Source organism: Bufo gargarizans, chromosome 2 (assembly GCF_014858855.1).
Source record: "Bufo gargarizans isolate SCDJY-AF-19 chromosome 2, ASM1485885v1, whole genome shotgun sequence".
Lineage (NCBI taxonomy): Eukaryota > Metazoa > Chordata > Amphibia > Anura > Bufonidae > Bufo > Bufo gargarizans.
In genome coordinates, this window is record NC_058081.1 from 241,182,727 (window position 1) to 241,208,263 (window position 25,537).

General features: G+C 44.1%; 1 protein-coding gene across 1 annotated transcript in view; it reads right to left on the reverse strand.

Annotated features, from left to right (window-relative positions):
- Window positions 1-205: 205 nt before the first annotated feature.
- Window positions 206-25,537, reverse strand: part of RSBN1L (round spermatid basic protein 1 like) — a 74,370-nt gene continuing 49,038 nt past the window's right edge. The window contains exons 6-8 of the mRNA XM_044280144.1: window positions 25,061-25,228; window positions 18,200-18,308; window positions 206-1,245 (exon numbers count right to left, since the gene is read on the reverse strand). Of these exons, the coding sequence (XP_044136079.1) occupies window positions 661-1,245; window positions 18,200-18,308; window positions 25,061-25,228 (862 nt within the window). The 3' untranslated portion in view covers window positions 206-660. The remainder of the gene's footprint in view (window positions 1,246-18,199; window positions 18,309-25,060; window positions 25,229-25,537) is intronic.

Genomic DNA, 25,537 nt, shown 5'->3' on the forward strand with positions numbered 1-25,537 from the left:
CATCAGTCCCATGTGTTGAATAGAGCGGCAGACACACACGTTTGTCGGCCACTCCATTCAAATAGGAAGCAGCTCGACAACTGCCGATCAGACACTCATCCCCTACCCTGTGGTTAGGTAATAAGTTGTCATAATGGGACAACCCCTTTAACTCCACAACTGTTGTAGCCACACCAGGCCACGTCGGCAAAGAAAACCAAATGCATCATTATGAACCTTTATTAGGTGGTTCACATTTCAGTATAAATCACACTAAAAAGATTTAAAAAAAGCTATTTACACTACAGTGCTGACACCTTTAAAATGAAAAATTGATATAAATAAGCTCTATGGAAAAGCCGGGAATTGTCAAAAAGAATTCTGGCTCATCTTACAAAAAATATATATGTTAATGTCAGCTCTATCCTAGAACCTAAAACTGAAAACTTTAGAGAGACTTTATGTTAAACCTGCAGTGTTTACAGTGCATCTGGCCCTAAGTGCTTTGACAGTTCACAGTTATGGACAGGCACTGAGGAATGTTACATCGCTACATAACTAGATTCAGTAACAGACTACAGAACAAGCCAAAGCTTGTCCCATCATTTACCAATCATTACATTATTATTATTATTGTTACGTCATGTAGAATAAAAAGGAAAATAGAGCTATGTACAGATTTTAGCACAGAGGTTCCTCTTCTGTCCGCACAATTGGGTTCGTAGATATAGATTGCCACGTGTCAGCTCTACTTTCTGTGGAGTCTGTGTTAATCAGTCCCAAGAGGGATTCCCTTCCGTTTTTGACCTGGGTGTCCTTAACGTGATCAGCCTTCACTGTAAAAGTCACACATTCTGTGGCCATGGTGGGAACCGGTGGAAGGGTAATATTGCCAAAAGCATCATTCATTTGATGGGGCGACACTGGCTCCCGCTTTACTTGCTGGGCTTTCTGCTCAAGGTCCTTCAGCTGCCAAATGTCAGAACACTGTACATGAGAGGTAAATGTATGGGCTTCTCTCTCTGGTTTGATCTCACTCTCATTGGGCGTTACCTCTAAATTTCCGGTGTTCTGAGCCACCTCTGGATGGTACGTCTTGAGTCGGATATGCCAAGCAAGGCTACATACAGCAGACACCGTCTTGAACTGATGCACAACGTTTCTTGGGATGAAGTAGATGTCATTGTCAAATAACTGAATCCTAGCGTAGCGTATGCCTTCTCTGCGCAGCTGATTTAGCTTTGCGTCATCAACCCATTGGACACACTGGAATGAAAAGACTGACCGTTAGTGAAATGATCGTACAAACATTGTGAGAACTGATCCTGCACATTAACCCCTTCAACCCCGGGCCTGTTTTCACCTTCCTGCCCAGGCCATTTTTTGAAAATCTGACATGTGTCACTTTATGTGGTGACAACTTTAAAACGCTTTTACTTATACCAAAAATGTCGAAAAACATCAGCCAATTTCCAAATTTCAATTTCTCAATATTTACAATAGATAGTAATACCTTCAAAAATAGTAATTACTTTACATTCCCCATGTGTCTACTTCATGTTTGGATCATTTTGAAAATTACATTAAATTTTTGGGTGACGTTAGAAGGCTTAGAAGTATGGAAGCAAATCTTGAAATTTTTGGGAAAATTTGCAAAACCCACTTTTTAACTACTTCAACCCCCCTAGATGAAACCCCCTTAATGACCAGGCCACTTTTTACACTTCAGCACTACACTACTTTCACCGTTTATTGCTCGGTCATGCAACTTACCACCCAAATTAATTTTACCTCCTTTTCTTCTCACTAATAGAGCTTTCATTGGGTGGTATTTCATTGCTGCTGACATTTTTACTTTTTTGTTATTAATAAAAATGTAACGATTTTTTTTGCAAAAAAAAAAAAAGACATTTTTCACTTTCAGTTGTAAAATTTTGCAAAAAAAAAAAGACATCCATATATAAATTTTTCGCAAAATTTATTGTTCTACATGTCTTTGATTAAAAAAAATGTTTGGGTAAAAGTTATAGCGTTTACAAACTATGGTACAAAAATTTGAATTTCCGCTTTTTGAAGCAGCTCTGACTTTCTGAGCACTTGTCATGTTTCCTGAGGTTCTACAATGCCCAGACAGTACAAACACCCCACAAATGACCCCATTTCGGAAAGTAGACACCCTAAGGTATTCACTGATGGGTATAGTGAGTTCATAGAACTTTTTATTTTTTGTCACAAGTTAGCGGAAAATGAAGGTTTTTTTTTTCTTTTTTCCTTACAAAGTCTCATATTTGTAAGGCTCCATTCAGACGTCCGTATGTGTTTTGCGGATCCGATTCAATCCATGTATCCATGGATCCGTAAAAATCATACGGACGTCTGAATGGAGCCTTACGGGGGGTGATCAATGACAGGGGGGTGATCAGGGAGTCTATATGGGTGATCACCCCCTTGTCATTGATCACCCCCCTGTAAGGCTCCATTCAGACGTCCGTATGATTTTTACGGATCCACGGATACATGGATCGGATCCGCAAAACACATACGGACGTCTGAATGGAGCCTTACAGGGGGGTGATCAATGACAGGGGGGTGATCAGGGAGTCTATATGGGTGATCACCCCCTTGTCATTGATCACCCCCCTGTAAGGCTCCATTCAAACGTCCGTATGCGTTTTGCGGATCCGATCCATGTATCCGTAAAAATCATACGGACGTCTGAATGGAGCCTTACAGGGGGGTGATCAATGACAGGGGGGTGATCAGGGAGTCTATATGGGTGATCACCCCCTTGTCATTGATCACCCCCCTGTAAGGCTCCATTCAAACGTCCGTATGCGTTTTGCGGATCCGATCCATGTATCCGTAAAAATCATACGGACGTCTGAATGGAGCCTTACAGGGGGGTGATCAATGACAGGGGGGTGATCAGGGAGTCTATATGGGTGATCACCCCCCTGTAAGGCTCCATTCAGACGTCCGTATGCGTTTTGCGGATCCGATCCATGTATCCGTAAAAATCATACGGACGTCTGAATGGAGCCTTACAGGGGGGTGATCAGGGAGTCTATATGGGGTGATCAGTGGTTCATAATGGGTTAATAAGTGACCGGGGAAGGGGGGGCTGGTGTAATGTAGTGGTGTTTGGTGCTACTTTACACAGCTACCTGTGTCCTCTGGTGGTCAATCCAAACAAAAGGGACCACCAGAGGACCAGGTAGCAGGTATATTAGACGCTGTTATCAAAACAGCGTCTAATATACCTGTTAGGGGTTAAAAAAAAAATTGGATCTCCAGCCTGCCAGCGAACGATCGCCGCTGGCAGGCTGGAGATTCACTCGCTTACATTCCGTTCCTGTGAATGCGCGCGCCTGTGTGCGCGCGTTCACAGGAAATCTCGGCTCACGCGAGATGACGCATATATTCGTGACTCTGCGCAGGGCTGCCGCCTCCGGAACGCAAATCTGCGTTAGGCGGTTAAAAGGACCAGTTCAGGTCTGAAGTCACTTTGTGAAGCTTACATAATAGAAACCACCCAAAAATGACCCCATTTTAGAAACTACACCCCTCAAGGTATACAAAACTGATTTTACAGTGTTCCACAAGAATTGATGGAAAATAGAGATGACATTTCAGAATCTTACTTTTTTGGCAGATTTTACATTTTAATCCGTTTTTTCCAGTGGCAAAGCAAGGGTTAACAGCCCAAAAAAAATCCATTACCCTGATTCTGCAGGTTTACAGAGACACCCCACATGTGATCGTAAACTGCTTTACGGGCACACGGCAGGGCGCAGAAGGAAAGAAACGCCATATGGTTTTTGTAAAGAAAATTTAGCTTAACTGATTTTTAGATGCGATGTCCAATTTGAAGCCCCCCTGATGCACCCCTACAGTAGAAACTCAAAAAAGTGACCACATTTTGGAAACTACAGGATAAGGTGCCAGTTTTATTGGTACAATTTTGGGGTACATATGATTGTTTTATTGCTCTATATTATGTTTTTTGAGAGGCAAGGTAACAAAAAAATGGATGTTTTGGCAGTTTTTATTTTTACAGAGTTTTACCGAGGGATTAGGTCATGTGACTTTTATAGAGCAGATCGTTACGGTGTTCACCTGAGAGGTTAGGTCATGTGATATTTCTATAGCGCTGTTTGTTACGGACGTGGCGACACCTAATATGTATACTTTTTTTTTTTTTTTTTTTTTTTTTCACTTTAGCACACTAGTAGCAGTTTGAAAGCAAAAAGTTATATTTTAGTGTCTGTCTGAGAGCCATAGCTTTTTTATATTTTTTTTACAGATTCTCTCAGGTAGGGTCTCATTTTTTGCGGGATGAGGTGACTGTCTGATTCATAACATTTTGGGGGGCATACGCCTTTTTGATCACTTGCTGTTGCAATTTTTGTGATGCAATGTGACAAAAATAGCTTTAACACAGTTTATTTTTATTTTTTTACGGTGTTCACCTGACTGGTTAGGTCATGTGATATTTTTATAGAGCTGCTTGTTACGGACGTGGCAATACCTAATATGTATACTTTTTATTTTATTTTATTTTTTCCACTTTAGCACAATGATAGCAGTTTTGACACACAAAAAAATGATGTTTTAGTGTCTCCGTGTTCTGAGAGCTATAGTTTTTTTTATTTTTTGGGCGATTGTCTTAGGTAGAGGCTCATTTTTTGCGGTATGAGGTGACGGTTTTATTGATACGCCTTTTTGATGTAAGGTGACAAAAATAGCTTTTTTTTATATGTTGTTTATTGGACAGGGCGGATCATGTGATATATTTAAAGAGCCCGTCAATACGGACGCAGCAATACCTAATATATCTGGGTTTTGTTTTTCTTCAGTTTTTTATTATAAAATAAGGGGAAAGGGGTGGGGTTTTTTTTTCCTTTTTTCCTTTATTAATTTTATTACTTTATTAATTTTACGTCAAAGGTCGGGAAGGGGTTTAAAAGCAGATACATATACACAGCCAAAAGTTCTTCATTATTAAAAGGGTTGACAACTTGCTGGTTATTGTTGGCTGATGTGTGAGATTATTTATATGGCACTTACGATTATAGCCTTTGTTGAAATTTTGCACCATTTTCTATATTTCATAAGCTATTCCCCCTTGTTTACAAAGTCTTTTGTGCTGTCCACCCAGAGGTCCTGTCCATAAGATGGCCGCTGAAGGAGGGTCATGTGACCAGGCAGATCATCTCAAGGTGATGCCTCCTCCAAAGACACTGCACTTGCCATCTGTACTTGTACTCTTTGAAGATTAGTGCATGGTATCTGAATGAAGGAGGAGAGTTGTCTGGTCACATGACCCTCCACCAGCAGCCATCTTATGGACAGGACCTCTGGGTGGACAGCTCAAAAGACTTTGTTGAAATTCTGCACCATTTTCTATATTTCATAATGTTTTCCTCCTTGTTTACAAAGGCTATATTTAATCATCTCACAAACACATTGGTCAACAATAACCGGAAAATGGCCAACCCCTTTAAGTTCAGGGGGTTCAGTATCACCCACTGCAAAACAGATGCATGAGATCAAGCACACAGCCATTCGATCTCAGACAAGGGCCTTTTTCACACATCCGTGATTACATCAGTAAACAAGATGGTCAGTTGTTCATTCGTAAAGGATCTTGTGTTTTTTGCCCTCCGTGTCCTCCATATGCCACGTTCGCCACCTAATTTCCAGAGCATCTCCTTCCAATGGTGTGTGAAAACCATAGATCAAACCATCCGTGTTGTGTCCATTGTTTTCACGGACCCATAGACTAACTTGCATGAGGGATCCACAATTACAGACAAACTAGTGAATGCTTGTGTGGTATCATCAGGGACTCACAGTCCATGTAAAACCATTTATGTGTGAATACAAACATTCCAGTCAATGGATACATAAGATGCATAGAGAACACAGGCAACACATGTCCGTGATTCACCGAGGTGTGAGAGGCCAAACACTGGTAGTTGTTGGGCTGAACTGAAAAGCTCAGTGACTTTTAGGGTACAACCACATGTACTGGAATTGCTGCAGAAAAATGCCACAAGAATCAGAAAGGAAATCTACACCAAATCATCCAGATTTTGGTGCAGATTAACGTTTGGATTTTACCTGCATTAAAAGGGAACCCGTCATCAACTTTATGCAGTCCATACTAACGGCAGAATAAAGTAGAGACAGGTGATTGATTTCAGAGGTCTGTCGTTTATAAAGTTAAAAGTAAGTGGTTGCCGAGAACCGACATTACAATCGTTGCAGACTGGGCCTGGAAAAGAGTCACGGCCGCCTGAGAAGAGTCATGGTTATTCATGAATTCCTGCTCTCCTGCCCACCTGCTGATGACTGACAGTCTTCTACATAGTTTTCTCCCTTTCTGTCTAGGAGAGAACTGCCAATCATCAGCAGATGGGCGAGAGAGGAAATTATGTATAACCATGACTCTTCTCAGGTAGATTTAACTCTTCTCAAGGTCTAGGCTGCAATGATTATGATGCTGGTTCTCAGCAACCACTTTTAGAATTTCTGTCACTATTTTATGCTGCCCTCAGTGAGGTCAGCATAAAGTTGATGACAGGTTCCTTTTAATAACCAAGCGGCATAAATGAAAAATACTAATTCCTATGACAAATCATCTCTGGTCCCCAGCCGGCCTCTGTACACCCAGCTTCCGGCTATGACGTCTCAGGAGGGGGGACTGTACAGAAACCAGCATGGGACCAGGCAAGGGAACCCACGGAAGAAGCAGCAAAAAAAACAAAAACTAAAAACACAACGGAAACACCAGATCTAATATATTGATAGACTAACGCGGTCCATCAGGTCTCCATTATTTTTTCCACAATTCTGCTGGATACAACAGCTCTGTATGCAGAGGTATTGTCTCCTGTTTGACAGAACCTGTGACAGAGGCCTCTAGCAGATGTGAACCTTGCAGATTTTGCTTCAGAACAACTAGTAATCTGCAGCCAAACCGGAGGTTGTTACAGCTTGTGACTTCCCAATTGAACTCCATGTTGAATATCTGCAAGAAACCTACAACTATTCCTCATCAGAAACCGAAGTGCTGAAGATTAAAAAAAAAAAGATTGTGGATATTTTATTACATGATTTTCTACTACACGCGGAAAGCCCAAGGGTATGGACTATATCTGTGGCAAATCCACAACAAATCTGTGGCAAGAACCTGCATGTGTTACATGTAAATTTTGCTGCAGATTCCACCCTATGAGTTGCAAAGGGTAAAATCCGCAGCACAAATTGACACGCTGCGGCACAACGTAGGTCAATATAAGCTGCAAGCTGATTTCTTAAGATCTCATCCACTTTGCTGGTACTGTAAAACGCTGTGGATTTGCCACACAGTCCATATGTGAACGTACCTTTCATGTGGCACTATCATAGGAGAAGAGTTTAGCAGTAACATTGCCACAAAGTGACCACGTGAACCGAGCGTGGCCCCTGAGTGCTGGTGCATCAACATCTCTTCTGTTCCATCACTCACTACAGAGTTCCAATCGGCATCGAGAAGAGGCCAGGAGCTCCAGGAAACAGGTTTCTATCACAGTCAGAGCAGAATCGCGTGCACACTGTCCAGCATTGACAAGAGCGGAGTAAAGCATGATGCCAATAGATTGTGGAGCAATGGAAACATGTTCTCTTGAGAGAGGAGTCACATTTCACAATGTGGCAGTCTGATGGATGAATCTATGTTTGGCAGATGCCTGCAGAACGCTGCCTACTGGAATGCATACCGCTAGATTTCCAGTCAGTTTTCTCTTCCAACGTAAACTCCTGATCTCACTAATTGTTCTTTTGGCTGAATGAGCACAAATTCCCACAGGCACACTCCAAAACCTTGAGGAAAAGTGGAGGCGGTTATTGCTACAAACGAGGGCTTAACGCTATATTAAGGGGAGGACCGCCAGCATTTTTGCCCATGCTAAACTACTGATAGCACTAGGTAGGGTCTGGAGAGGGCACAGCTTTTCACATCAGAAGTAGTATGAATGTACAATTTTATTCTTCTAGATTGTGCACAGGGTGGGGCTTCACTGTGAAGTGCGTTAACCCCTTGACGACATGCACCATACATGCAAGTTGTCTCTTTAAAGATGGCGCCTGCTCCTGAGTGGCCGCCATAGCTGCCAAGTGGCTGACCCACAGGTTATGTCCGTGGTCGGCGATAATGCCAAAAACAGACACTTAACCCCTCAGATGCCATAGTCAATTGCAACCTTGGCATCTGAGAGGGCTTTTCCAAGGACCAATACGCTCCCGGGGCCCAATCGGCTCCCCTATTCAGTGATTGTAGGAGCCGTCCTTATGCCAGCCTCAGGCCCTCTGAAGGATCCAAGGCCTGCCACAACAATCTTCAGGGTTCCACAGGAACACAATGAAGCGCCCTTAGGCTACAAATTTTATCAGACGATCGTATGTTTAAGCCCCCTAGAGGAACTAAAAAAAATTATAGAAAAAATGAGGGGGGGGGGGGGGGGGGGGGGGGGGGAAACATAGTAACATAGTACATAAGGCCGAAAAAAGACATTTGTCCATCCAGTTCGGCCTGTTATCCCGCAAGTTGACCCAGAGGAAGGCAAAAAAAAAACCAAAAAAAAAAAAAAAACCCTGTGAGGTAGAAGCCAATTTTCTCCACTTTAGGGGGACTATAAACTTCCTTCCCGACTCCAATCAGGCCATCAGAATAACTCCCTGGATCAACGACCCCTCTCTAGTAGCTATAAACTGTAATATTATTAAGCTCCAGAAATACGTCCAGGCCCCTCTTGAATTCCTTTATTGTACTCACCATCACCACCTCCTCAGGCAGAGAGTTCCATATTCTCACTGCTCTTACCGTAAAGAATCCTCTTCTATGTTTGTGTACAAACCTTCTTTCCTCCAGACGCAGAGGATGTCCCCTCGTCACAGTCACAGTCCTGGGGATAAATAGCTGATGGGATAGATCTCTGTACTGACCCCTGATATATTTATACATAGTAATTAGATCTCCCCTCAGTCGTCTTTTTTCTAACGTGAATAACCCTAATTTTGATAATCTTTCAGGGTACTGTAGTTGCCCCATTCCAGTTATTACTTTAGTTGCCCTCCTCTGGACCTTCTCCAGCTCTGCTATGTCTGCCTTGTTTACAGGAGCCCAGAACTGTACACAGTACTCTATGTGTGGTCTGACTAGCGATTTGTAAAGTGGTAGGACTATGTTCTTATCACGGGAATCTATGCCCCTTCTGATGCAACCCATTATCTTGTTGGCCTTGGCAGCAGCTGCCTGACACTGGTTTTTGCAGCTTAGTTTGCTGTTTATTAAAATTCCTAGATCCTTTTCCATGTCAGTGTTACCGAGTGTTTTACCATTTAGTATGTACGGGTGACTTGCATTTTTCCTTCCCATGTGCAAAACTTTACATTTATCAGTGTTAAACCCCATCTTCCACTTATCTGCCCAAGCCTCCAATCTATCCAGATCCCTCTGTAGTAGTATACTGTCTTCTTCAGTGTAAATTACTTTACACAGTTTAGTGTCATCTGCGAAAATTTACTATGCAAGCCTTCTACAAGATCATTAATAAATATATTGAAGAGAATAGGGCCCAATACTGACCCCTGAGGTACCCCACTAGTGACAGTGACCCAATCTGAGTATTTACCATTAATAACCACCCTCTGTTTTCTATCACTGAGCTAGTTACTTACCCACATACAGACGTTTTCTCCCAGTCCGAGCATTCTCATTTTATATACTAACCTTTTATGTGGTACAGTGTCAAATGCTTTGGAGAAGTCCAGATATACGACATCCATTGATTCGCCGCTGTCAAGTCTAGAACTTACCTCCTCATAGAAACTGATTAAATTAGTCTGACATGACCGATCCCTCACGAAGCCATGCTGATATGGCGTTATTTGCTTATTTCTGTTGAGATGCTCTAATATAGCATCTCTCAGAAAACCTTCAAACAGTTTACCCACAACAGATGTTAAACTTACCGGCCTATAGTTTCCAGGTTCTGTTTTTGGCCCCTTTTTGAATATTGGCACCACATATGCCATGCGCCAATCCTGTGGGACCTTCCCTGTCAGTATAGAGTCTGCAAATATCAGAAATAAGGGTCTGGCTATTACATTACTTAATTCCTTTAGGATACGGGGGTGTATGTCATCCGGTCCTGGCGATTTGTCCATTTTAATCTTTTTAAGTCGCTGATGTACTTCTTCCTGGGTCAGACAGGACACTTTTAAATGGGGAATTTATTTTTGCATTCTGCATGTCATCTGACAGTTTATTTTCCTCAGTTAATACATTGGAGAAAAAAATATTTAACAGCTTTGCTTTCTCCTCGTCGCTCTCTGCGACTTCCCCCTCATTACTCTTTAAAGGGCCGACACCTTCAGATTTATACTTTTTAACATTTATATAATTGAAGAACATTTTAGGGTTAGTTTTACTCTCTTTGGCAATTAATCTCTCGGACTCTAGTTTGGCCGCTTTTATTTGTTTTTTACATGTTCTATTTTTTTCCTTATAGTTTTTCAGTGCTTCCGTGCTCACCTCCTGTTTCAGTGAATGATATGCTTTCTTTTTGTCATTTTTTGCTTTCGTTACAGTTCTATTTATCCACATTGGTTTCTTTTTGTTCCTTAACCTTTTATTACCATACGGTATGTACCTCTCACAATGAGATTTTAGGATGTTTTTAAAGATATCCCATTTTATGGCTGTATTTTTTTTTTTGAGGACTTTGTCCCAGTTAGTTTGGCCTATGGCCTCTCTTAGTTGGCTAAATTTAGCTTTTTTGAAGTTTGGTATTTTTGTTCCTCCCTGTAGAAACGCTCTTTTGAATGATAATTGGAAGGTTATTACTTTGTGGTCACTATTTCCCAGGTGTCCCCCAACCTGCACGTCTGTTGTTCTGTCCGGCCTATTGGTTAATACCAAGTCCAGTATGGCCGTCCCTCTAGTCGGGTCCTGAACCAGTTGGGAGAGGTAATTGTCTTTGGTTATTGCCAAGAACCTGTTTCCTTTATGAGATATACAAGTTTCAGTTTCCCAGTCTATATCTGGGTAGTTGAAGTCCCCCATAATAACCACCTCATTATGATTTGCCGCCTCGTCTATCTCGTTTAGTAATAGATTTTCTGTGGACTCTGGTATATTAAAAATTTCTTCTTTTTTTTTTATCGCTTCACCTCCCAAAAATTGAATAAAAAGTGATGAAAAAATGCTATCAATGACAACTACAGCTCGCCCTGCAAAAACTGAGCCGTACACCTAAATATAAAAAAAGTTATGGAGGTCAGACTACAGAAATACAAAGTAACATTTTTTTATATACCGTATATACTCGAGTATAAGACGAGTTTTTGGGCACATATTTTTGTGCTCAAAAAGGCCCCTCGTCTTATACTCGAGTCTATCTTACTTTGTCTTTGCTCCGGTAATAGCAGGCAGTGCGGGGGGCGGCGCTCACTCACTGACGTCACGCGCCTGCGCCGCCTAGTGGGAGCAGGCGCGTGACGTCAGTGAGTGAGCGCCGCTCCCCGCACTGCCTGCTATTACCGGAGCAACGATAAAGTAAGATATCCAAAGAATACTGATAAATAAAGAATACTGATAAATATACTGCTTATACTTTATACTTTATAAATATACTGCTGTGAGCGTCGGGGAGGGGGATCTGTGGATGGCACTGTAGGGGGATCTGTGGATGGCAGTGCCATCCACAGATCCCCCTACAGTGCCATCCACAGATCCCCCCTCCCCTAAACAGTGCCATCCTGGCACTGTTTAGGGGAGGGGGGATCTGTGGATGGCACTGTTTAGGGGGGATCTGTGGATGGCACTGTTTAGGGGGGAGATCTGTGGATGGCTCCCTGTATTTAATGCAGAGTGTGTGTGTGTATATAATGCACACACTCTGCATTAAATACAGGGAGTCAGAGTCAGACTCCCATCAATCTGAGTCACCCTCTTGCAGATGTGTGTATATAATGTAGAGTGTGTGCATTATATACACATACACGCTGCATTTCCCACCCTAGTCTTATACTAGAGTCACTAATTTTTCCAATTTTTTTGGGTAAAATTAGGGGCCTCGGCTTATACTCGGGTCGGCTTATACTCGAGTATATACGGTATATTTTTTTTAAATTATACCAAATAAATGTCGTATTACTGTAATCGCGCTGACCGGTAGAATGAAGGTAACAGGTCAGTATTACTGCACAGGGAAGGCAGTATATATTTTATTTAAAAAAATATATATATACACAAGGAAACCCATAAAAACTATGGCAGAATTGTTTTTTTCTTCCAATTCCACCCAATTGGAATTTTTTTTCCTCCTTCTCACTACACCGTATGCAATATAAGACTGTTCCATTAGAAAGTACAACTTGTCCTGCAAAAAACAAGCCCTCATACGGCTATGTAGGAAAAAATTTAAAGGGATTTCTCGGTCCCTGAGGCATTAGACCCCTTTCAGACAAGCAAGTTCCACTCATCGGACTCACAGCGCAAGTATGCAGCAGCTTCCGTCCTGGGGTCGCATTTCATATTGCTTTATGATGCTATGTAACCCTTACAGTTCTGGAATGTATTGGCCAACACTGACAGCATTATGTCAGTGTTATACAATACATTCCAGACCTCTAAGAGTTACAGAGCAGAGAGAGGAGAGGGGCTTTGAATTTGCAAGAGCAGAATCTGGCATATTCAAACTTATCCTGATGTTAAAAATCTCCTTAAAATGATTTGTCCTACTCTCCCCAGCCCCTATCTAATGCTGTCAACAGTTTAGCAGTGCCTGCGACAGTGCTAACAGGACCCCTAAAAAATGTCCCTCGTTCCACTAAATGTATAAATGTCTAAATGTAAAAGACAATATTCACATGTTTCTCTCCCACAGTTGTCTGTGCTGTAGCTCCAGTCCTCCTCCCACTGTTTGCACACAGAAGACTACTGAGAACAGTGATTGGCAGCAGCAGTCACGTGGCGTACACCTGTCATTGCTGCAGCCTTTGTATAGAAACACCAGGGGGAGGACCTTAGTGCAGAGAAGAAACAGGCGAGTATATGATTTTTTTATTTTAAGGCATTTAGTGGAACGTGGGAAAATTTTCAGCAACTCTGACATCATGTGGACATGCCATAAGGCTAGGCTTACATGGCAATGTGTCGCACAACAATTGTTTTAATGATTGGCAACGGTGTTGCAGTGCGACACTCGACATACTGCAACACCACAGTAGCAAAATGGATTTGTATTTGTGTTGCAGGTCGCACACGACTTGGCTCTGTTTTGACAGACAAATCATAGTTCTAAAGTGACGCATGACAGCAAGTTGCATTTTTTTTGTACTTTTGTCACTTAACAAAAAGGCAGTTTAGCCCTAGCCTAAAGGTGCCTGCATACAGAAAAATCCACACTATTAGGCCTCATGCACACGACCGTGGTGTTTTGCGGTCCGCAAATCGCGGATCTGCAAAACACAGCTAGTGTTCAAGCGCGTTCCGCAATTTGCAGAACGGCACGGACAGCCTTCAATATAAATACCTATTCTTGTCCGCAAAGCGCAGACAAGAATAGGACATGTTATATTTTTTTTTTTTTAGCGGGGCCACGGAACAGAGCAACGGATGCGGACAGCACACAGAGTGCTGTCCGCATCTTCTGCGGCCCCATTGAAGTGAATGGGTCCGCATCCAAGCCGCCAAACGGTGGCTCTGATGCGGACCAAAACATCGGCTGTGTGCATGAGGCCTTGGGCTACATGCACACAAACGTTGTTTGTTTCCGTTCTATTTTGTGGACTGCAAAACACATATGGTCTTGTGCATGCAGCCTTTATCCCATTTTTTGTGCGGATTTGATTCAGATTTTCCGCAGATCTCACCCTTCCATTGAAAAGAGCGAAATCCACACAAGCAGATTTCAAAATCCAAACAGTAGGTCAATTTCCTATGAAAACAAAAAACAAAATGTACATGAGATTTGTCTAATCTCATACACTTTGCGGTTACTATGTTACGCTGCGTTTTTTCCGAACAAAATTGTTTCAGAAAAAAAACATGCGTGCGTAATACATACCGTGTGCAGGCACCCTAAATATCCAGAATGAAGGGGGTTATCTGGGCTGTAGAAATTGATGATCTATCCTCAGGACAGGTCTTTAATATCAGACTGGTGGGGGTCCAACAGCCAGCAACACCAGCGATCAGCTGTTGTGAGTGGCCGCTGACACCAGAAATAACAGTGGGCAGAATCGGAAGCAGAAGCTTCATCCACTGTTTATTGGCTGTGACGGGTTAGGGCTCTTTCACACCTGCGTTCTTTTCTTCCGGCATAGAGTTCCGTCGTCGGGGCTCTATGCCGGAAGAATCCTGATCAGGATTATCCTAATGCATTCTGAATGGAGTTAAATCCGTTCAGGATGCATCAGGATGTCTTCAGTTAAGGACCGGAACGTTTTTTGGCCGGAGAAAATACTGCAGCATGCTGCGCTTTTTGCTCCGGCCAAAAATCCTGAACACTTGCCGCAAGGCCGGATCCGGAATTAATGCCCATTGAAAGGCATTGATCCGCGGCCTTAAGCTAAACGTCGTTTCGGCGCATTGCCATATACGACGTTTAGCTTTTTCTGAATGGTTACCATGGCTACCGGGACGCTAAAGTCTTGGCAGCCATGGTAAAGTGTAGTGGGGAGCAGCATACTTACCATCCGTGCGGCTCCCGGGGCGCTTCAGAGTGACGTCAGGGCGCCCCACGCGCATGGATGCCGTGATCGCATGGCACGTCATCCATGCGCATGGGGCGCTCTGACGTCATTCTGGAGTAGAGTTGTTGCGATACCAAATTTTTGATTCGGTTTCGATACCATGAAAAAGTATTGCGATACTCGATACCACGCGAAAAAAAAATAAACCAAAAAAGCCACGTGCATTCCGCATTTTTAAAAATGGTGAATCGCGCAGTTTTTATTTATTTTTTTCTGTTCCGGCGTTCACCACCTAGATTTTTTTTTAATATTTTAATAGTTTGGACTTTTCTGACGTGGCGATATGTAATATGCTTATTATTTATATATTTTATATATGTGAAATTGGGAAAAGGGGGTGATTTATACTTCATATTTTGGTGGGGGGTTTTTTTACTTTTTCTTTTACACTTTTTATTTAATAACTATTTTCCCCCTTAGGCTACTTTCACACTAGCGTTCGGGTGTCCGCTTGTGAGCTCCGTTTGAAGGGGCTCACAAGCGGCCCCGAACGCATCCGTCCAGCCCTAATGCATTCTGAGTGGATGCGGATCCGCTCAGAATGCATCAGTCTGGCAGCGTTCAGCCTCCGCTCAGCAGGCGGACACCCGAACGCTGCTTGCAGCGTTCGGGTGTCCGCCTGGCCGTGCGGAGGCAAGCGGATCCGTCCAGACTTACAATGGAAGTCAATGGGGACGGATCCGTTTGAAGATGACACACTATGGCTCAATCTTCAAACGGATCCGTCCCCCATTGACTTTCAATGTAAAAGTCTGGACGGATCCGTTCAGGCTACTTTCACAGTTAGATTTTTTTTTTACAATATAATGCAGACGGATCCGTTCTGAACGGAGCCACCGTCTGCATTATATGAGCGGATCCGTCTCAGACGGATCCGCTCTGAACGCAAGTGTGAAAGTAGCCTTAGGGGCTAGAACCTGGGATCTTTCATCCCTTGTCCTATTCAGCTCCATCAGGGTGAATAGGACTTCACACTGTCCCTGCTGCTCTGTGCCTTGTGCACACAGCATCAGGGATGTTACCATGGCAACCAGGGCTTCTGTAGCGTCCTGGCTGTCATGGTAACTGATCCGAGCCCCAGGCTTACACAGCTGGGGCTCCGATCAGAAGCTGCCACTGCACCACCAATGAGGGGGAGGGGAGAGGACCCTGTGGCCACTGCCACCAATGATTTTAATACTGGGGGGGTTGAGAGGGGCTGGCGCACTGTGCCACCAACGATTTTAATGAGATGGGGGGTTGGGGGGGGCACACTGCACCACCAATGATAAATTACCCCTTTATACAGGAGGCTGGTACTGGCAGATCAGCAGTTAACCCCTTAGGTGCCGCACTTGAGGGGTTAACTGCCTCTGATCGCAGCTCCCTGTCAGCGGCAGGGTGCCGGCAATGCGATTCTGCTGCCGGCACCCGCCTCCTGTATTGTGTTAAAGACTGACTTTCACTATCAGGCCACACAGAGCGGCGCCCAGCGATGTCTCAGCACTCACGATTAGTCCTGGGCGCCGCTCCGTTCGCCCGCAGTGCTCCATTACTGTCTCCTCTCCTGCTCCACATGCTGCTGCTGATTACTATCGGAGCGCTGGGAGGAGACATCAGCTTCACTAGTGGGCGTTCCTTCTTCCTGGCTGTAGCGCTGTCCAATCGCAGCGCAGGGAGAAGGAACGCCCACTAGTGAAGCTGATGTCTCCTCCCATCGCTCCGATAGTAATCAGGAGCATGTGGAGCAGGAGAGGAGACAGTAATGGGGCACTGCGGGCGAACGGAGCGGCGCCCAGGACTAATGGTGAGTGCTGAGTCATCGCTGGGCGCCGCTCTGTGTGGGAAATGGGAATAGTCCTATCATTGGTGGCTCAGTGCGCCCGCCTCTCCTCCGCCCCTCTCTCCTCATTGGTGGCGCAGTGCGCCCGCCCCTCCCCCCCTCTCTCTTCTCATTGGTGGCAGCAGCACAGGGGGGAGGGAGGACAGCTTCCTTCTCCCCGTGCTGCTGAGAGAACATGAGTGCGCCGATAGCAGCGCGCTCATGTTCAGAGATACTGGGCTGGGCAGAAGCGCAGCCCAGTATTGAAAAAACGGAAATCCGGGTATCGTATCGATACCGGGACAAAAGTATCGATTGGGTATCGAAATTTCGATACCCGCAACAACCCTATTCTGGAGCGCCCTGGGAGCCGCACGGACTGTAAGTATACCGCTCCCCCCTACTACTATGGCAACCAGGACTTTAATAGCGTCCTGGCTGCCATAGTAACACTGAACGCATTTTGAAGACGGATCCGTCTTCAAATGCTTTCAGTTCACTTGCGTTTTTCCAGATTCGGAGTGTAATACACGCCGGATCCGGACAACGCAAGTGTGAAAGAGGCCTTACTGCAGCACATTTTCCATTCAAGTGAAACCTCTGGCAGGGTTTAAAAGGAGACTGGTAAAATCACTATACAGTGCAATACAGAAGTATTTCAGTGTCTGGTACAAGCAATAAAATGATCACAAGTTTAAGTCTACGAAACACAGACTTTTAGCATAAATTAAATAAACCTAAATGGTATTGTGCGTAAAAATGACCAAACAATTAAAGTACCACCATTTATTTTATCCCATACAGTAAACATTGTAAAGGAAAAAAAGAAAATCCCAATACGAGAAATTGCACGTTGGTCACTTTGCCTCCCGAAAAATAATTAAAAAGTTGTATCAACTGAAAATTGAACTGGTAAAAGTTACACCCTGAAAAAAAAAAAAAAAAAAAAAAAAAGAAGAGCTCAACGCTGGATAGGTGTAAGAATATGACGAACATTTTATTTTTTACGTTTTTACTGCTGAGCAGTGTGAGGGCGCTCTTATTTTATGTTATAAGAGGCATGGGGGCTGATCTGAGGTCTGAAATAGGGTTGGGGGGGGGGGTTCTTATTTATTTTGGGGCTCTTATCTGAGGTCTGATTGGGGTCATTCACATTGGGGTCTGACCTGAGGTTTAATAAAAAATATTTTTCTCTTATTGTCCTCCGGGCTGGTGCGTCTTATAACGCAAAAAATATGGTCATTTGTTTGAAAGTAGAAAATAAAAATCTGGTACAATCATAATCGTACTGACCCAAGAATATGTCTGTCATTTCATTTTACCACATACTGAACGCTGTAAAAATTAAAATCTAAAAACAATGCCGGATTTGCATTTTTTCCATACCCAATAACACAAATTTTTTTTTTCTTACAGTTTTCACCATTAAAAACTTTAAAAAGTACAACTTGTCTAGCAAAAATCCAGCTATTTGGCTATGGCTGGGTGGGAAAATGAAAATTGGCTGGGGTGGGAAGGGGGTTAAAAACCCCACACATATAAAAAGCAAACAATAGAATGCAAGAGAGCAAATGTTGACACTAGTCTGAACGCCACACCAGTGGATGAGCTTACCTGGGACAGCGGGGGTTCATGCAAATCTAGCTGCAATCTTTGTACCACCTCTAAGAAATCTTCAGCATGAAAACATACTACATCTTTGGTTATCCGGGGCTGCTCATTCCTAAATTGTGGACAAAGACAATGCATTAAAACAGCAGCATTTATTTTCTACACATTTCATTTACTTGAAAACATTCATGGTGTCTGTGCTGCTAGAAGACTACATTCTTAGTGGGCCACATGCAACTCCCTGACTACTGCATTTACTACTGTGCGCCAATACCAAGTAACGGCACAGACTGTGGTTTATAGGTGTGGATAGGGGATATATGGGGATTGTAGGAATACCTCTTTAATAATATACATGCACTTAGGCTGGCTTCAGACATAAAAATGGCACAAAAATGGGCAGGCACAACTAAGGCCCAGTTCACACTTCAGTTATTTGGTCAGTTATTTCCATCAGTTACTGTGAGCTAAAACCAGGTGCAAGTTAAAAAACTCAGAACCGGAGGAAGTTTTTCCATTATACCTGTGGTGAAACCAACCTCGCCACAGTGTTTTGGAGGGGGCTGTTTGCCAGCCTCCTGCCCTGGGATTATGGTCCCTTAAGTTATTGGGTCTTAAGGCACTTGGGACGGAGCCCTCTGTCCCTGGATTGCATCATTTGCCTTACTTGCTTGGATGAAGCACATGGTGAGAACAATAGATAGCGGCCATTTTAACTCACAGACACTGTTCTGACTTTTCAACACGGTGCTATCTTGCCTGTATTTGGTGCACAGAGACATCATTCAGTAGTTTGAAACTACCAAACGGGAGGATTTTGTGTGGGTGTGTTTCTATTGTCCCATTGTGTGTTTAAATTGTGATGTCTGTCCTGTTGTCTCCACATGTGTATTGGCAACTTCCCTTTGTCCTGAGAGATAATTGGATTGCCCTCGGTTGTCTCCGGGACAGAGAGGAGGAAACCATGATGCATTGTGGGGATTTCGCAGTCTCCCTTCTGGTCCTCTAGGGGGCGTGAACGATTGGTTGCTGTACTTGCATTGTGTGTGTTGTAAGATATTGATTGGTTGGATTTCAAAACCCTGTGGGCAGTACTATGTTTTTTATGAATAAAAGAGGCTGTACCTGAAATACAGTCAGACCACTGCTTGACCCTCAATACGGAGCCTTGTCTCGTTATTGGGGGGATTCCCTGTATGCTGTTAGAGACTGATTGCCAGGAGTGTAAGCTGATTGTATGCTTTTCCTGTTCGTCTGCTAGCAGCTATTCGCGAGGTTCCAGTTTGGAGTGCTATTTTGTATCCAGTTCGGGAGGTTGGTGTTCTGCAGTAGCTGTGCCTGTCTCTCAGAAAGGGGCATATCGCCTTGTAACGGCACCGTTTCAGCAGACAAGGGGTTAAGATCCGTTTAGGCGATATGCCCCTTTCCGAGAGACAGGCACAGCTACTGCAGAACACCAACCTCCCGAACTGCATACAAAATAGCACTCCAAACTGGAACCTCGCAAATAGCTGTCAGCAGGCGAACAGGAAAAGCATTCAGTCAGCTTACACTCCTGGCAATCAGTCTCCAACAGCATACAGGGAATCCCCCCAATAACGAGACAAGGCTCCGTGTTGAGGGTCAAGCAGTGCTCTGACGTGCTGGCACACCCAGCCTGGTTTTTATTACAGTTTTGCAAATACAGAACAGATACAACATATCCCCACAATGCATCATGGTTTCCTCCCCTCTGTCCCGGAGACGACCGAAGACAATCCAATTATCTCTCAGGACAAAGGGGAGATCACCAATACACATGTGGAGACAACAGGACAGGAATCACCACCCAAACACACAATGGCACACCCCCACAGCAAACACAGACATTTAACATATCCCCAGATAGCTCAAGTCTGAGTGCATATCATTAGGTGAATGGCACTCAGAATACATGAATACAATAATATTAGCTATCTGGGTGCCCTCACATAACATACAATTTAACCGAACGCATAATAACATAAAATACAATCCTACAGACAGATTTAAGCTGTGCGGCCGGTCTGTTTTCTCCTTTAAAGTTACTATGGGCCATAATCCTGAGGCAAGAGGCTTTTAAACAGCCCTCTCCAAAACCCAGTGGCGAGGTTGGTTTCGCCACACGCCTAAACGGATTTTAACCCCTTGTCTGCTGAAACGGTCCGTTACAATACCGTATCCCCAAGTAGGCTTCACTACTGCTTTTGGTTCACAATAACTGATGGAAATACCTGACCAAATAACTTAAGTGGGAACCGGGCCTTACAAGTCAAGGGTGCTACACAACCTCAACAAACAGACTAAATACATCAAATGAGAAGGCAGAGGTGTAGGAATAACAAGTGAACACACCTAAATATATAAAAAGCTTTATAGGCCAATTTCAGATCTGCAACTGTCCTCTCCGGCAGGATGTTCCAGCATGGAATGTCAGGAATCGGCCAGACAAAAACCATGGCGTGTAGGCAGCAGTATTTGGTAATGCCAGAACAGTCACAGATGTGAAACTAGCCTTACACAAAGTAAGTGTGTGTGTGTGTGTTTAATAAATATATATATATATATATATATATATATATATATATAACATACGAGATGTGAAACACACTAAAGGGGTGTCACGATAAGCGCCTCAAACCAGTCCCTGACAGCAATAAACCTATATACTTCCGAGCTGAAACACAGAATAAGGGTACTTTCACACTTGCGTTTTTCTTTTCCGGCATAGAGTTCCGTCACAGGGGCTCTATACCGGAAAAGAACTGATCAGTTTTATCCCCATGCATTCTGAATAGAGAGTAATCCGTTCAGTTTGCATCAGGATGTCTTCAGTTCAGTCGTTTTGACTGACCAGGCAAAAGAGAAAACCGCAGCATGCTACGGTTTTCTCTCCGGCAAAAAAAACTGAAGACATGCCTGAACGCCGGATCCGGCATTCAGAATACCAGAATGCCGGATCCGTCGTTCCGGCATGCGCAGATCGGTAAAAATTTGAAAAAATGTACAAGACGGATCCGTCCTTGCAATGCATTTGTGAGACGGATCCGCACAAATGCTTTCAGTCAGCGTCAGATCAGCGGATCCGGCGGCCAGTTCAGACGACGGAACTGCCCACCGGATCACACTGCCGCAAGTGTGAAAGTAGCCTTAGCCAATTGTAAAGGCAGAGATAAGGTGTCAGCAAAAGTACAATAAAATGCACAGTTCTTAACAATTGCAAAGTGTCAAGTATTAAATCAAGCAAACAAAGCAAGATATCTCTGAAAACTAAAATAATACAAGAGTATAGTAATAATATACAGACACCCATATAAAGCCAGACAGGGACACTGGTATAAATGTCCAACAAAAAATTGCCTTCATCAGGGTGTGGGTGAACAAACTAATGGTACATGTAATGCAAGTAAAACAGAAATAGATTTAAAATAAATTGGCATAAAGGAGTTACCAGTAATGGCAGCAGGTGTAGGTAAGGGTACTTTCACACTTGCGGCAGAGGATTCCGGCAGGCAGTTCCTTCGCAAAACGTATGCAAACTGATGGCATTTGTCAGACATCTCCACGGTGTTATCCAGGAAAAAATGGATCCAGTATTAAAAAAAGGTGCATTTTTTACGGTCTGCACATGCCCAGACCGGAAAGCTGGATCCATTTTGCAAGAACACTTAATGCCGGATCCGGCACTAATACACTTCAATGTAAATGAATGCCAGATTGGGCATTCCGGCAAGTGTTCAGTCTTTTTGGCCGGAGAGAAAACTGCAACATGCTGCAGTATTTTCTCTGTCCTGAAATGGCAAAAAGACTGAACTGAAGACATCCTGAACGGATTGCTCTCCATTCAGAATGTATTAGGATAAAACTGATCAGTTATGTTCCCAGTATTGAGCACCTAGGACAGAACTCAATGCCGGAAAAGAATAAAGCTAGTGTGAAAGTACCCTAAGCTAGGAATGGTGATGCTGGCATCCAAAAAGAATTAGTACGCAGGCACCAAGAATATAAAATCAGGTGCATGCGTAGAAACAGGTCACAAAGATAAGGAATTAATATGCAGGCGTCAAGCATACAAACATGTGCTGGGACAAGTAAAGGTTCGGATCGCTGACGCATAAATTCAGACATGTGCAGTGACAAATGCAATATCCGGTAATATCAGCTAAGATAATAAAATCTATTACCTGACCTGACATACCTGTCCTTTGCAAATCTGACATATGTGACTTTGTGGTAATAGTCATGGCAGGGGTTGGTTTTATACTTCCCTCCTGGTGCTGGAGGAAGCCATGAGGATGGTCTGTGTTGTCCAAACATTACCTTGCACACACGTGCATTTTCCATGACTGACTTTTTTTTTTTTTTTTTTATATCAAAGAGTGATAACTGTGATATCCAAGGTGTTGGCCTGTAGATCATTACTGGCACTGATCTGCATACAAAGCAAAGCTACAGATCACATCCTTCTCTCCTCCCTGTCATATCTGAGGAGGCCTACGAGCTTCCATCCTGTAGAATTTGGCAGACATGGCTATACAGCACTAGCTTCCTTAAAGGGGTTGTCCCACTTTGCTTTTTTAATCTTATCAGCAGTAGATGTCCTGATAACTTCCTGGTTCTCAGGCAGTTGAGTGAAGGCCACGCCTCCTCATGACTCACCCTGCGTGCTCGTTCATGTGTATGAGGTCATCCACATGGAGCCGTATGTGAGGTCCCGCCCCCCCCCCAGTATAATAAACATTTCTTGCGGCCCCCCCCCCCCCAGTATAATATACATTTAGTGCGCCCCCCCCCCCCAGTATAATATACATTCAGTGCGGCCGCCCCCCCCCCCAGTATAATATACATTCAGTGCGGCCACCCCCCCCCCCAGTATAATATACATTCAGTGCGGCCACCCCCCCCAGTATAATATACATTCAGTGCGGCCACCCCCCCCCCAGTATAATATACATTCAGTGCGGACCCCCCCAGTATAATATACATTGGTGGCGCAGTGGGAAGTGCCAATGAGGGTTAAAAAAATAAATAAAAAATTAACTCACCTCCTCCAATTGTTCGCGCAGCTGCCGGTCTCCTGTTCTATCTTTAGGACCTGTGAAAGGACCTTTGGTGACATCACTGTGGTCATCACATGGTACATCATATGATCCATCACCATGGTAATGGACCATGTGATTAGCTCAGTGACGTCACCAAAGGTCCTTTCACAGGTCCTAAAGATAGAACAGGAGACCGGCAGCTGCGCGAACAATTGGAGGAGGTGAGTTAATTTTTTATTTATTTTTTTAACCCTCATTGGCACTTCCCACTGCGCCACCAATGTATATTATACTGGGGGGGTCCGCACTGAATGTATATTATACTGGGGGGGGGGTGGCCGCACTGAATGTATATTATACTGGGGGGGGTGGCCGCACTGAATGTATATTATACTGGGGGGGGGGGGGTGGCCGCACTGAATGTATATTATACTGGGGGGGGGGGGGGCGCACTGCGCCACCAATGTTAATACAAATGCAGGAGGTGGGTGCCGGAGTGAAATAGCCGGCACCCGACCTCTATGATAGGGGGCTGCGATCAGCGGCAGTTAACCCCTAAGGTCCCGCTCCCTGTCATAGAGGTCGGGTGCCGGCTATTTGATTCCGGCACCCGCCTGCTGTATTTGCGCATGCGCGGGCGTGCGCGTACTTGTAGGAATGGAGAGGCGGCCCGAGTACTTGTTCAGCCGTTGTGCGCAGGCGCGGCACAGCGATGCGGCCGGACGAAAGAGGCCGTATCCATGGGATACAGAAAACAACAAAGGAATCGCTTTACATGATTTTTTGAATGAAAGGTAGCTTTTGGATAATAACATGGATAGGAAGATATGTTGTGTGGGGGTAAATAGATTAGATAAAACCTATTTTATGAAGTGGGACAACCCCTTTAATGTCATAGCTGTAAGGACACTAGCAGTTAGGATGTATGCAGCTTTATGAGAAGGACAGTGCCTCTCCTTACTGGTGGAGTGGCACCAAATACACCGCAACTAGCATAGAGCAGGCGTTGTAAGGGTGTTTACCAGGGCTATTTATTTTATTTTAAGAATATAGGTTGGAGGGGGGCAAATGCCTTTTTCCCACTGGCTTTAAAGGGGTTATCCAACTCCTATAATGCCCCCCAAAATGCCTGGGCCCCTCATACAGATTACACTTTCCCCACTGCCCGGCACCCACGTCGATCCCAATGCCCACACGGCCGCCGTTGCATCTCCCTGCCGCACGGATCTAAACATCCAGGGGGGGGGGGCTCTTAGCCAATAGCAGTCTGCAACGAGCCTCCATGGCATCATGGGTGACACTAAGGAGGCTGCAGCGGAGGCTATGCGAGCATCTGGAGCAACGCAGGTGCCAGGGAGTGGGGCAAGTATAACCTGCATGAGGTTCAGGGGCATTAAAGGAGTTGGATAACCCCTTTAATGGTTCCGGCAGGCTGTTCCAGCAGGGGAAAAGCCTGCCATATCCATAACTGCCATGTGAAATAGGCCTAGCACTTAAAAAAGGCATAGTTACTCACCTTCAACAATCCCCCATAGCTGACATTCAGATGCTGCTCTTTACTCCACACACTGAAAATACCACAAACTGGTGGTAGAAGTGACCCGCTAGAAAGCCCGATTATACATGCTTCTCCAAAACAGGTTATAGGATCAGCTCAAATACCTAAACCATTGAGCCATTTCCTCTAGCATCCTACTTGATACCAGTTAAATATATAACAGGTAAGTACATATTCTGTAAGGACAGAACCACATGTAAAGAAAGCAGGAGTGTATGGATGCAGAAAGAAGATGGGATCACTTACCAATCTCCGCAGTGCACAGCCTTCAGCACACCTACAGCTGCCGTGGTCTGACGCTCAAAGCCTTGCCCTATGTGATCAGCATGTGCTCTTGTCCTGTCTTCAAATAACATTTCCCGAGGCTCACTAGCTCGAGGTAGGTACTGCAGGTTTTTTATTTCATTGGTAGTCCTGGTAGAAGGATATAATGAAGATCTTCGATAGCTATTATAATTTGTTAGGAGAAAGCATGTGACTGCTGAGGCCAGTGAGTGGCTACAGTGGTGTGCATGAACCTGTCCAGATGTCTACACACCAGAGACTAGATTAGGAGAGTGGATTTTTTATTCTCTATACAACACTTTCTGAAGCCTAATTAAGAGCTAAGGTTAGGAATGATCCAGTACACCAACTATCCATGGGCGGACTGGGAACTTAAAGATGCCCTGGATAAAAATATAATAATCTAAAAGTGGACTAGTTTTGGGCGGGTCCAAATTT